Source organism: Pseudonaja textilis, chromosome 12, assembly GCF_049901715.1.
Source record: "Pseudonaja textilis isolate UNSWEBS1 chromosome 12, rPseTex1.2, whole genome shotgun sequence".
In the NCBI taxonomy this organism is placed as follows: Eukaryota; Metazoa; Chordata; class Lepidosauria; order Squamata; family Elapidae; genus Pseudonaja; species Pseudonaja textilis.
Window position 1 is genome coordinate 1,981,986 of NC_142001.1, and position 14,405 is coordinate 1,996,390.

The 14,405-nt window shown below is 45.1% G+C and overlaps 2 protein-coding genes across 8 annotated transcripts in view; both read left to right on the forward strand.

Annotated features, from left to right (window-relative positions):
- Nucleotides 1-14,405, forward strand: part of ARHGEF9 (Cdc42 guanine nucleotide exchange factor 9) — a 263,763-nt gene that overhangs the window by 109,402 nt on the left and 139,956 nt on the right. The window contains exon 1 of one of the 7 annotated variants that reach the window (XM_087940856.1): nt 7,063-7,653. The exons of 4 other annotated variants lie outside the window; for them this stretch is intronic. Coding sequence is in view for 1 of the 3 variants with exons in the window: in XM_087940855.1 (XP_087796981.1) it covers nt 12,135-12,164 (30 nt within the window). In the remaining 2 variants the exon portion in view is untranslated. Of the gene's footprint in view, nt 1-7,062; nt 7,654-11,767; nt 11,871-11,991; nt 12,165-14,405 lie in introns of those variants that run through there. 2 more of the 7 variants (XM_087940857.1, XM_087940855.1) reach the window with 2 other exon arrangements.
- On the forward strand, nt 7,208-7,389 carry LOC148124751 (uncharacterized). The gene is given in 2 exon segments (XM_087940860.1): nt 7,208-7,250; nt 7,253-7,389. Coding segments are annotated over 2 exon segments (180 nt in total).

The following is a 14,405-nucleotide window of genomic DNA, read 5'->3' on the forward strand; positions in this document are numbered from 1 at the left end:
ACAAGTGGTTGTTAAGTCAAGGACCACCTGTAAAATATCTACCGTCAGAATCTATAGATTCCAGGTGATCAGCAACCATACAAACAAAATCCATGATCAAATCACTTTCTTCTGTATTATATTCTTTTTATATAATGATTGTCCACTGTATAGAAACTCCCATCAATAATGTCAATCATGGGTGTCTACATTTTAATGCAAACTTTTATAAGAAGACTGGCATTTCTCTGTCTTTTCTAACAGGGTTCTTATTCATTCCAAGTGGGTGTTGATGGTCTAAAAAGACTGAGAATAAAAATTAGGATTGGAATGAAATGTATTTTTCCAAACCACTCAAGAATTTGGTGAGATTTGAAAGAGTAATTGGTTTCTGGCTCAGGTTTCCTTAGACAATAATCTAAGATTCTCCTGCTACTATCAGAAATTCAGGAGGAATGAATTGCAAAAATGAGAAAATAATGTCTAAATGCTATGGGATGAATTATGTTCTGTTAACATCTGATGCACCTTTTTTGCCTTTATGAAGTTCTTAAAAGACTCTGAATTCTACTTCTTTTCAGTCGAGTATATACTCTTTGGTTATTCATATTAGTTTCTCCCTGGGGTATTTTTGCATCTGCTAGTTGCACTGGATTTCTAGTCTTTGCTTCAAGATCGTAACATAATGGAATGGCCAGTAATGTCTGGAAAGATAAAAATCTGATCAGCAATGCAGTAAATGGCTGGTATTGATATATGGAAATTGCTCCCAGATCAGATACCTGATACTTTCATTCTCCCCTTCCAAATCCTCCTCAACTACTCCTCTATTTCTAGAATTATTCGGTTTCTTCTAACTTACATGTGAGCAGGAACACAAATCCTATTATTGATCTTGTGGCTTGGAGATTATGGCTGTTGTACCCCTATCTGAAGTAGGAGTAAGGAGTACTGAATAAGGAGAGTTAATTGCTTAGAATCTAAGGAGTCCCATAACAATTACATCTTCATTCCCAGATGACAGAATGCCTAAAAAAAACCCCATTGAATACTGTACCTGGCTCTATTTTTATTTCTTTCTTGTTGTACTTGTGCTATAAAATTCAACCATTTGCTGTTCTTATTTGCATAATATTGGAAATCAGTTTGCACTTCACATAGAAATCTCAGTGGGCAAACCACATATTTATTTATATCTTGCCTTTATTATTTTTTACAAATAGCACATGGCAGCAAATACATCCAACCCACCTTCCTCTTCCTATTTTCAGCAACAACCCTGTAAGGTGGGCTGGCTGGGACAGAAGGATAGACCCAAAGTCCCCCAGTTGGTTTTCATGCCTCGTGTATCCAGCCTCCACGTCAACACATCCAGCAATGTGAATCTGCCATTTATGTCCGTCAATGATGCCACTGTTGAACTATTGAAGGTTTCCCCAATATTCAGTCAGAATCCACTTGCCCCAACCTTACTCCATGACTTGCATTCTGGAATGGAGAAGAGTGGGCCTCAAACTTTGTTCTAGCTGACTCTGGTGAGTGTACTGCCTCCTCCCTTAGTCTTGAGAAGACTCACATTTTTGAGCTCTTCACCTTTATTGCATACTCTGAGCCTTTTCTAATTCCACTGAATCTTGCCTCATGTGATGCCCAGAACTCAACATGGAACTGAAAGGAGAAATCCAAAGTCAATTGGTTATTGTTTAGGCAGCCGAGACAGAAGATTCAGACAGGGCAGGCAAAGTAAAGGCAAAAAGACACCAGGAAACAGGACCCTGGATAGCTCCCCCAAATCCTACTGGCTGAAGATCTCTCCTTCTAGGGTAGGGCAACCACTGTGGCATTTGCTTAATGATCGGGGCATTCGCTTTATTTCCACTACACAAATGGTCATAAAATTGGGTGTGGTCACACAGGGACCTGCTACGGTAACCACAATTTATGACTGTAATTCTGGATTCAATTATACTCATAATTTGAGGACTCAATTGTAATCATTTTGGGAGGAGGGCAGGGAAACATTGGACCTGAATGGACAGTCTCAGTTCCTGGACAGTAGGATATATGGACTTTCTGAAGGCTGTTTGTCCTAAAAGGTGGAGAAGGAAGCAGAGATTTAGTTTGGTGAGCCCTGATCCACCCTGGTTGTGAGGAATCACCTTCCTAGAGTCTTTCAATGCATGCTGAAATTACAGGGCACAAGGAATAGTTGCAGATATTCAGATAATGGTGTGTTGTTGTTGTTTTTGCACTGGAACACAGTAGTGGGAATTTGCTGGATATCATACTGGAAAAGACTGTTTTAGATAAATGGTGTTTTCAAATTCTCTGGGCAGATTTAATCCACTGGTGACAGATATGAACAACCAGGCCCCAGGTGTGTAGAATTCAAAATAGTTACTCGATTGATCTGTGCCTATTTCATAGGAATCTTCCCAGATTGGTAGATTCACCTGGCAAAAACTAGATGAGGCTCAATGGCATTCAAAGACAGTCAGACTTTACTATCTTGTGTTTACCTAATGAGTCCATGCTAATTCCCTGTTTGATCCCTCCTCCCTACTGGGATGGTTGCTGTCCAACAAAACTCCGGGAGGAAATCTTAACCAAAGTAGCTCAGTTTACACTGAAAATTAAATTCCTCCAGATGATTTCTATTGCACTTAGTTAGATTTCTTTTACTGTGGACTTGTTCTAGGATCTTGAAAAATTGTCTGAACTAAACAGCACTCAAAGCAGGCTCATGTACAGGTAGTCCTTGGGTTATAGCAATTCATTTAGTGACAGTTCAAAAATACAATAGCACTGAGTAAAGTGACTTATGACAGTTTTTCACACTTATGACTGTTGCAGCATCTTCATAGTCACATGATCAAAATTCAGACACTTGGCAAATGACTCGAATTTACGACGGTTGCAATGTCCCAAGATCAGGTGATCCTCCTTTACGACTTTCTGACAAGTAAAATCAAGCCAGATTCACTTAACAACAGTATTACTAACTTAACTGCAGTGATTCACTTAACAACTTGGGGCAAGAAAGTTGTAACATGGGGCATAATTCACTTAACAAATGTCTCAGCAACAGAAATTTTGGGCTCAATTATGGTTGTAAGTTGAGGATTGCCTGAATTTTTTTGTGATTAGGATGAACTTACCAACAGTTACAAAGTGAGTTGCTTTTGGTGGATGTGTCATAGATGCACACCTTACAGCGTCTGTCAGTTAATGCAGAATGGATAAAGGTTACCTAGTGGGAGGTTGTGTATCTTTAACCTCAGGTGCCATGTTGCCCTTTTATTGATGGTCTCGGCTGATTAACTCATCTCCGTTGTGAGACAAAGGTTGCGATTCAACTGAATGGAATCAATAATGCCACTGTATGAAATTAAGGTGAGGCTACAGTTGGAAATGCTGCATTTTGGTCACTACAGCTCCAAAGGATACCTCATAGCCAGGGAGATATGCTAAAAAGAGCAATGGTATAGGCAACTGCTTATAGCAGTTCTTCTATGAGCAAAGCCTGCAATATTGGAGATTAGGAGAGTAAAGAAATTTGAGAAAGGGAGATGCAGTCATGTATTATAAGGGAAAATGTATCTAGAGCAAAGTTGTTTTCTCACAGAATTCAGAGTCATCCATTGAAACCAAATGTGAGCGGAGGTCTCTTTTGTTTGAAGATCTTTCTGGTCCAGGTTGGTTTAAAACAGTACCAGGTCTAAAAATTCTCCTGCTATTTTTGTCTAACATTTCACATCCTGGTTGATAAAAAGAGTTTTTTCTTCTTTGGTTTTAAAGGAAAAGTTTGTTTATGTGAGCTGCTCATATGATGTGGCGCTTTTGCACTTAACAATGGGATGGCCAAAGGGACAGTCTGAATGCCTAATTTTAAGCCATCTATTAAGACAGGCTGGGAATCGAACCTGGGCAGTGCAGGGAATGCACTCGCTCTGGCATTGGGCTCTGGTCTATTTCGTGTATGGCAAGTAGAACAGAACTAATTCTGTATGTTTAAGTGGTGAAGTAGGAATGAGATTAAGCCTTTGGATTAGCTTATCAACTCCCATATTTAAAGTCAGGCACACTTTCAGAAAAATGCATCAAGTACTCATTCATTTAAATGCATCATTTGCAGTAGCTTCCGGTCATTAGCTTCCAGTTGGAAACGGGTCACAATTAATAGCCGGAGAGAGATGTTGAATGCCTTGAAAGCCTTCTATCTTAGTTAGTGAAACAATATCATACTAAATAGACCTGCGCTTATGGTCAGATCTGCAGAGGGAACCGCCATGGCATTTGTGGGTGGGAGAGAATTGAAATAGTCTGCATGAATCTGCGAGCAGCAGTCTAATCTGAACCATGTTTAGTGAAGCAGGTTTGAAACCATAAGATTTCATAGAATTATAGGGCTGGAAAGGACCTTGGAGGTCTTCTAGTCCATCCATCTACCTCAGGCAGGAGTTCTTATATCATTTCAGACAAATGGCTTTCCAGTCTCTTCTTGAAAACCTCCAGCAATGGAGCCTCCCAAAGTCCAGGAGTCAAACTGTTCCCTTGATTGTTTTCACTGTCAGGAAATTCCTCCTTATTTTCCAGGTTGGATCTCCATGACAAGCCTCCATCCATGATTCCTTGTCCTACCCTTGGGTGCTATGGAGAACTCAATGCCCTCTTCCCTGTGGCAGCCCTTCAAGTAACAGAGTTCGAAGGCATCTTGGATATTTTCTAGGCCAACCCCCTGCTTAAGCAGGACATCCTATAGCATTTCAGAGGTTGTGCAATCTCTTCTTAAAAACGTCCAATATTGGAAGAGATGATAGGAGAGATGATACCAATCTTTTAAGATTTGAAGGTCTGCCACAAAGAAGACAGAATATATTTATCCTCCACAATTCCTGTGCGGTCCAGCCAGTGTATGGGAATTGGACAGTTAGTTAGCAATTGTGAGCTGTCCCCTTAAGGGAATGCATCATGGTAAATGTAGTTAAGGTAGCCTGGGAAATGCAGTCCATGTCATGTGACCACATCTGTAATCCTGATTGGTCACTAAATTGACCCTCAATGGGTTGGTGGGTGGGTTCTTCACTCTTGCCTGAACTCATGGACTCGTGGTAGCTGCTCTACCTCTACCGCTATGAGATGGGAGGAAAGGGATAAGGAGATAACCATCTTTTTACCTACAAGACAGATATGCAAAGGATTGGACATTAAGAAGAACTTTGTCACAAATGTGAGTTATGAGGATACCTGATGAACCAATAATAAAGACTTTGTATGAATGTTTTGAGTTTATCTATCTACCTCTGTAGAGAAGACAAAATCTACCACTGTATAGTATACAGAACAATTCCTAACTGGAGGACCATGGGTGGAAACTGCAGATCCAAGCATGGAGTAACAAGGAAGGTCCTAACTGTGCAGCCATTAAGCAATGGAACAGTCAGCCTACTGGGATCACAGAAGCTCCATCATTATGGGTAGCTTTTAAGCAAAACTTCTGTGGGATGTTCTGAGAATTCCTGTCATGGACGGGGTGACAGGCAGCCAGAAGTCCTAGCTCCATTCCAACCCTATGATTCTATAATGTGATTTATATTCCCAGGCGGCGTATTTGGGTTTCGTGGTTTCTTGATCGATGAACCCAACATTATGGACTGTAGACTGTAATTAATGGCTTAATACAAGTTATGAATGGAAGTTAGTTGTTGTTGGAATGAAGGCAAAACAGCACAGGGGGGACTAAATTTTAGAACACTCACAGAAAGAAATATTGGGCAAGCAAGGAGGTTTGAAAGTTACAAAGATTTTTTTTTGCCGAAGAATGTGGTACTTTAGATCTCTCCCCCCACCCAGAAATAGCTTGAAATATCTACGAGGGCCTCATGTTTGGGTAGTCCAGCAATGTCTGTGTGTTTTAACTATGGTTATTTAAAGCATGTTTCCTTCTCAAGGCAACGTCCGGTGACATGAGAATCCTGAGGTTGACATGGCGTCGATGATGGCAGCCTTTGTTTCAGCTGTGGCACATCACAGATGTCACACTATTCCACGAGTGACTAAGAGAAGGGAACGTTTGTGGCTCAGAGTTGAAGTGCTCTCTGACCTCGGTTGTTTCCTTGCAGACGTTTCATTACCCAACTAGGTAATGTCATCCCTGCTAGAGAGTGAGCTAATGAGTGACTTCCAACACTTTCACAGCTTTCCATATGGGCTTCTCCCCAATTGAAGTGGTTTTGTTACTTCAAGTGGGGGTAGAAACACCCCCCCCCCAGTAGAAATATCCTGTGGATAGAAAAAAAATAGCATCTTCTGTTTCCAAGCCTAGTTTTTTTTGCAGGGGAGATGATGGATGGATGGATGGATAGATAGCTAGATAGCTTGATTGATTAGAGAGAGGTAGATAGATAGGAGATAGATTGATAGATTGATTAGAGAGGTAAATAGATACAGATGATGATAGATATAGACAGATGATAGATGATGATAGCCATATAGCTATATAGATGGATAGATATGGAAGATGATAAATGATAGATAGATGCGGGATAAGGATAGATAAATAGATAGATATGAAGGAGGAACAGAGTTTAGATGGAGGAGGGACATACTGGACGGTTCAGCCGAGGAGTCTCCTAGGGCTGCAGGTGCAATCGAAGAGGTGCAGCCCAGGGGGTTATGGCTGGGTTGATTTGGACCTGGACAGGCAGGAAAGAGACAAGGAGAGGAGCCGCTTCTCTTTCTCTCTCGCTCCCCGGGCATCCCGTCCCCCCACCATCTCGCACGCTCGCCTGTGAGCGGACCGCCTCCTCCCGGGGGGTCGCCAAAGGGATCCGTCCCGAGCGAGGGCGCGAAGGGAGCGTCCGCGGAGGCGAAGACCCACCCGGGGAGCGCGGGACCGGCGGCCGCTTCCCTCCCCGGCGCGCGCCCCTCCCGCGCGCTCCCCGCCTTGCCTGGACTTGGCCCGGCGGCGGCGGCGGCGGCGGCTCCTCGGTGCCTCAGCGGCGGCTTCGGGTCCACGCGAGGCGGGAGCGCGCGCGCGCCCCCGCGGCTCCCTCCCGAGCCCCGGCCGCGCGCCGGCCGCCCCTCCCTGCCTCCCTCGGCGGCGGCGGCGGCGGCGGCAGCAGCCCCCTCCCTCCCTGCCTGCCTGCCTCCCCCTCGGCGGCGGCGGCGGAGGCGAGAGCCGCGGGCCATTTCTTCTTAGCCGGCTGCCGTCGAGCATGGTGGCTGTATGGACAGTCTGGCCGAGCAGCGGTTGACAGCGCCCGGCCTGCCCGCCCGCCGCACCTGGAGCACTACAGCGTCTTGCACTGCACCATGACCCTGGACGTCCAGACGGTGGTGGTCTTCTCCGTCATCGTGCTGCTGCTGCTGGTCAACGTGATCCTCATGTTCTTCCTGGGCACCCGCTGAAGCCCGCCCGCCCGCCCGCCAGGAAGGGGCGCGGGTCTCCCCTCTCGGCCCCCGGGCTGCCCTGCCCTGCCCTGCCGGGGCCCTCCGCTCCTCCGCGGGCCGCCGCCGCCCCTGACCCCCGCCTGACGCCGGCCGCCCCGAGAGCCAGTCCGCCTGCCCGCCCGCCCGCCCGCCGGCGCGGGGGAAGCCTCCCGGGCCCGCCGCGGCGGGGCCTCGCTTCGCGGAGGGGCTCGGAGCAGCCGCGCGATTCAACATGGCCTCGCTGTGAGCTGATGACGTTGGTACCTTCTGCCTCGCTGGCCGGGTCTGGCCCCCGCCGGGTCCCCCTCGGGCCGGACGGGGGCGGGGTGGGGGGTGGTCGCGACGGGCTGGGCGGGGGGGGGGGTTGGAGGCCTCCGCGGTCCCCCGCCTGCCTCGCTTCCCCCGTGGCAAACTCCGCCGGGCGCCATGCATGTCTGCGTCGTACACGGGAGCGTGCATGCACACAGAGCTCCGGAGGGACGGGCGCACGTGCTGCATGCAAGCCCGGCTGAGCTCGGCCGCCCCGCAGCTGCCTTGGCGCTCCTCGCGAAGCTCGGCTTGCCTCGACTGAGGGAGGGTTGCGGTTGTCCCGCGAGGTGAAACCAACCCGGCTAGTTCCCTTTCGGTCAGGTTTAGGAGGCGGACTCTGAAAAACCAGGGAATTCAGTCGTGGAATGAAGCGCCTGGTAGGAATGCGCCTGGCTTCCTTTATACTCTCTTTTAGGCAGGGTCGGTGGTGGATTTTGTGTGTGTGTGTGTGTGTGTGTGAGTGTGTGTGAGTGTATGTATGTATACCCATGTATACCCATGGTATACATAAGGAAGAGTGTAAGTACTGTTCTTTTACATCATATTACATTACATCTATTACATTATTTCATAGCTAGATCTGTCCAAATGATCTGATGTAAAAGAAGGGTACTTAAACTCCCAGTAGTGTACATTTGTGTACGTATGTGACTGTGTGTGGGTGCATATTGAATACCCAATTTGCTGACTGAAGAGGAGCTGCTCCTTATAGTGCTTACAGAAAAGGGTCTTCAGAGCAAAGGCTACAAGAGGTTGCCACGTTGGGTGTCTGTTGGCCGGCCTGGGAGATGCTAAAGGGAAAATGGTGAACAGCTTGAGCCACAATTGAGGGACTGGGCTTTAGCAAGCGGTGTGTGTGTGTGTAAGAGTGTGCGTATATGTTGTTTGATTCTGTTGCCTTGACAGCGTGACTTGAATCCCCAATCTACCAACATCCTTCCTAGCTTTTTGGGGGCTATTCGCCTCAACAGGCTGAAAATGCAACCAGCTACTTTGCAAGTTTCCCCCTTCACAGATGAGTACAAAAAAAATAGTGGGGTTTGATCTTTTTTTTTTTTTACAATTTCCCTTTTATTCCTTTTTAAAATCAAAGGAAGCGGGAAGAGGGAGTAAGATGTAAATCTTGAGCAGTTGCAAAAGTAACCTGGTGCCTGGATGGGCTGACTTTAATTGACACAGGTTTCATTCAGAACAGAAGTCTTGAATTGCACCTTACCAGATAAGCAAAAGATTAATTGCATGTCAAAAGATGCCCACTAATTTTTCTGTTAAAAGTGGTCCAAAAAGGAGAAATATATCCCCCACGAGAAAGAGTTTAGAATGGCAGGGGGTGCACAGGAAAACCACAAGGGTTGCAGTGAAAGCATTGCTTTTGGTGGTATGCCTCTCTTCCAATTTGGGGTACTGTTGCCTTTTCCTTTTGAAATATTTCAAAAATATCTCCCTAGTGTTGCTGCAGAGCAAACATTTCCAAATTATCACTTGGCTGCCATAAATTATCAGGGCTACCCACCATAAAGCTAAGTCTAACCAGGTACAATCAGGAATGGTTTCCCTATAGACAATATAGCACAGAGCAGGGCAGATTTAAGCATCTGGAAGATGGGTTTTTTTTTAGGATTTAAATATAAGCTAGCAACAATTGCCAATGTTTAAAGTAAAGTACAAATTATTGAACTGTGTTTAGCAGCGGTGGGCACGAATGGAAGGGGAGGTTTTAAATAAACATTTTTAATTTTAATTTTCATAAATGTATCATACATTTTATAATAAAAAAATAGTAGAGACTCTTTAAAGTGGTTACTTCAACTTCCAACTTTTCTTCTTGCTTTTGCATTGGGAAGGTGATCAGAAACCCCGGGACCAGCCTGAATTTTCTGCAATTTCAAATAAGGGGTGTTTTGAAATAAATAAAAAGACAGATAAGCATCTTAAGCTGTTAGAGCCAGAAGGAAGGTTAGGAGCTGTGTACCTAAAGAGATATGAATCACCAATCTGTCTATGGCTGAATGCTATTAATAATAACAATTATTGCTTAAGGACTTGACGAACGTTATATTGTAATAGAAGCTACAGCTTGAATTGCCAAGGACCTGGGCTTCTTGTAGACCTTTGTAAGAGTATTTACATACAATCTGTCTCTTCTTGCCCCTGTATTGATTAATACAGACATAGAATTTAACACAGAATTATAGAGTCTTCTAGTTCAACCCCCTACACAGACAGGAGACCCAATATCATTTCAGACAAGTGGCAAATTAGACAAATGAGCTAGACCTTAGGGAGATCTTTAGATTCAGACTTCTCTTTTTAGGCAAAAGCTGGTTATGTTTCTTCTTTTGATCTTGGATCGATTGAGCTTGAAGGAGTTGGGAGAAGGAAGGAATCTCCGAAGGTTAGCTGTGTCCATAATAGCAGTGCTGAACATGTTTGCCCCAAAATATTGCTTTAAGGTTCTGCTTGGTGATGAATCAGTGCTACCGTCAGCATCATGTTGGTGGGCAATTCACTAAGTGTGTGTGTTTGTGTGTGTGTTTTTACACCTCAGTTGCCCCCCCCCCTCCTTGTCCTATCCTTTAAGCAACACAAATATCCAAAATATCCAGGGTTTACATATGCTGATAAAATGCACGCAAATGGAAAGCTTCTAGATTGTTGCAAACTGCCAGCTCCTGTTGTAAATTTTAACCTGAGTTTTAGAGAAGCCCCAAAGCCACAATGGTAAAAAAAACAATTGATGTTTGGCTTTCACAATGACAGATGTAGTTCTGTATTCATACTCTAACTATTGGGGCTAATAGTAATGGCAGAATACTCTGAGGGTGGATGAGATTTTTGTGGAGAGCTTTGCACAGCATCCTGTCTCAAAAGACTCCAAATCCTCACCTTGGCCTAAAGAAAGAATCCCTGAAATCAACGGGGCTTTTCCTTAAAGGCAGCTGATGCCAAACCACAGCCCGTTAAAGGCCGTCTGGAAAGATAGAGCCCCAAAGACCAAACCTAGTCATTTGGAATTGGAAAAGTAAATCTTTGGTGGTCCAGAAGTAGCTACAAGCCAAAGGAGATAGATTTGGTTGCTTTCCCATTGCAACAGGGAAACACAACCCTGAAAATTAACCCTTGAGGTCATTTTGGATCTCAAATCTTCCCTGAAATCTCCTGCAGACTTCAGTTTTTGCTTTCTTCCCCTGGAAAGGGCTCCAAAATTGGACATTTACTCTGTGGCAGAGTTGGGATAGCTCCAGAACCCCAATATTCTTCCCCCCTGCCCAGCTGTTCCACCACTTTGTACCTCCTGCCATGGTCAGGTCAGAGGTGAAAAGGCTGCGGAAGGGAAGAGAGAACCTGACGCTGAACGGGCAGAGATTTCCTCCCGATAACGGTAGTGCAAGAGATGATGAAGAGCCGGGCTAATAACTAAGACTGCCTGCATGTTGCAGCTGGAACCCGTCAATGCCCGAGTGCCTCCTTAAAGCAGCCTTAAAATTATTGGCTGCCATTTCCAAGCAGGAGGCTGTTGAGTGTATCATAGCAACTCCTGTATCACTGTGTGGCTTGGGGTGGGGGGAGGAGAAGGGAAAGGGGAGGGAGACAGGAGGAATCCATTTCTCCTTAGCTGCAGTCCAACGCTTTTAAACTCTTGGTCCCTTAATAGATCCCAGAACGACACTTTGCTTCCTCCCGAGTTCTCCAGGTTCTTCAGGGGAAGGAAAATAACCTGTCACACTTCCCCATTTCTGCATCATTGGTGCAAAATGCAGATGCAAAATCCGCAGATGGTGTGCTTGAAGCTGCCTCTTTTCAGAAGATGGGGTAGATGACACTCCTTGCTCTTTTAATTTTATTTATTATTCTTATCGCTATCCCGGATCACTCTTTCCTGTCCTGACCGGTCTTTTCTTCTGCATCTTCTCCCTCCTCCTCCTCTTCCTCCTCTTCCTCCTCCTCCTCCTCTACCTCCTCCTCCTCCTCCTCTCCTCCTCCTCCTCCTCCTCCTCACCAGCTAGGTTTTGAATTTCACATGCCGAAGGGTGGTAGTGATGGGAAATCTCCACAATATTTTGGAATTAAAAGCTAGATAATGAACTCTCTCTGCCGCCGAGGAGAAGCCAAACCCACGAGGATTTGCTGCTGATCCCCTGATTCAGGCAGTGAGTAGAGAGCTGGCTTCACAATGTCCTACTCTTTCTGCCTGCAAGGGCTCTCTCTCTCTCTCTCTCTCTGTGTGGTTGTGTGCATGCGTGTTGGGGTGGGGGAGGAGTATCGGTCCATTGGAAGCTAAGAGAGACGCTTTCCTCTTAGGGGTCTTAAAAGCCGCATTCCTGCTGTCCCTACGTTCTTCCTTCTCGGTTCAGGATGTGCTCTGATTTCTCTTTGGATCTGGTCTTCAGTACACAGTCCGACTGCTGTGTATAATGACAGCAGGAAAATTGCCCCCAATTAATGTAAGTCTTTTTTATCCAGTAATGTTTATTTTAATGGGTAGAAGGCCCTGTGGGTGGCTTTTGTCTGTTCCTGTCTCCCCACCCAACCGCCCCCTTTGCCTTTTCAATATCTGCCCAATGTGAGGGGTGCTGGATTCAAGGGAAGAGGAGATGCTTCCGTTCTCTCTGTGCGGTGGGTGAACACGGCATGCTTGCTTGCTTGCCTGCTTGCCTGCTTGGAGGTGCTTCTGTGACCTGGCTTGCCTTCTCTGGGTACAGCTCTCTGGGAGGGAGGCAGATCTTGGGGGTGATGGGGAGGGAAGGATGGTGCTGGGCCTTTGGGCTTAATAACTGTGGGGTGGACAGGAGGGGAATTCAGTGTATTCCATTCACAAATGGAATAGAAGGGTGAGTTCTCCTGATCAGCCAAAGTAAGGATTCCTTGTGCAGGATAACTCAATTGCTTACTCAATTGTTGGGGGTGGTTGCTGGATTATTATTATTTTTTGTTTTTTTGGGAGGGGCTAGCTTGCAACAGCTTTAGGGGTTGGGGGCCTAAAGCAATTTTCTCCATTGTGAGAGAAATTCCTTCACTTTTTCTCATTGGGGTTGGAGTGGGCAGCGAAGCACCAGGACTCTCCAGTGGGCTCCTGCTTTTGAGCAATGTCCAGCGTTGAACCCTGGTGAGATGGTGTCCCGTTCTGTGGCCAGCCTCAGCCAGAGTTGATCCGTTTGGCTTCTTGTCAAGCTCTTCTTTCCAAGGAAATGCTGCCCTGCATCTGGAGCTGTAGTGATTTATTTGCCGTTGCCTAAATATAGATGGTCTTAGAAGCATTGGAGGAGGACTTGTTCTTGGACTCTTCCCTGGTACCTAACTTCTCCTTGGGGAAGAGGAACAATTTTATCCCCTAGATAACCAATTACTGGCAAATATTTTCATTCTTTATGGTTCTCTCTCAAATCTTGGCTTTTAGACTTTGCCTTGGCATCCCCTGTTGTGGGTTTTTTGTCTTCTCTGATTTTTTTTTTCTTTTCTTTTGGGGAACAGGAGCTTCTACTTTAATGGACATCTTGCTTCCCTTATATGTGTTGAACAGAGAGATAGAGGTTACTTCTTAATTAATGTGTGCTGAATTGTAGTCCCCAACTGCATTATTGAATTCAAGAGGTGTGAGGGTGATTTACAGAGCGTTCATGTTAAGGTAGTAAAAGAATATGCATTCATATTAGGCGTTTTTAAGACTGGATCTGTACTAAGCTGCTTCCTCTAAATAACGGCATTTCAGGAGAGTTTATTGTTGAGTTAGCAGTTGCGTTTCCTATGTAGTTTCATTCAGAATCTGTCTTGTCTGTTTAAGTTTTGAAAATCCTTTACAAGGTAGAAGAAGAGGAGAGCGTTCACTCAATTATTTCCATATTGTTAAATTAAGCTGAAATCTCACTCAAGAACATAGTTTTGGAGGATGGAATCTTGCATTTCAGTACTTTTTTTTTTAAAAAAAAAAGAATAATAAGAAAATGAGTGAGGCTGTTGAGCATGTATTGTGATGGAAATGAGAGACGTTGAGTAGAGTTTTGATGTGCACCTTAACAAAGTGAGTGCGAGGAAGCGCTGGTGTTTCATTGCAGCTCTGATCTTCTTCCGTCAGGTAACCCCCTGGGGTCCATGGGTGCTTTCTGGAAAGAAAGAAAAAACACCTGGGCCATATTGAGATGATGATTATTATTATTTTGCAAAGAGAAGCTGCTTCTGCTTTCAACCATCATGGTGACTCTTGGAAGGGAATGTCATAAATTGTTATCGTGGTAATTACTAACTGCCAATTCCTGGTTATATCTAGAAGAAAGGAAAACTCCCATTTGGGCAGAGATGAGGGAGGAAGAAGAGGAGGAGGAAGGCAGCCCCACTGTACTTTCACATCAAATATAGCAGTAACCTGAGATCCTTGTTTGGGAAAAGATGACAGTGTGAACATTACTAAAGAAGAAAGACAAGGGAAGAAGAGAAAAGGGCAGGAAAGCAGGTTTCTAAATGCTTCATTTCCCCATGTCATGGTTTCATTTGTGTTGCGTTTGGTATTTAAATTGAATTAATTGGATACTTTATTTGGCCAAGTGTGATGAGACACCCAAGGAATTTGCACCCCTGCTTTGGACTAAAACTTGGTTGCTGTTGATGCAAGGAAATTGATAACCTTTTCTCTCCACCAATGAATGCAGCATCACTTAGGGGATTAATCCTACTGACTATATCAGTTGACT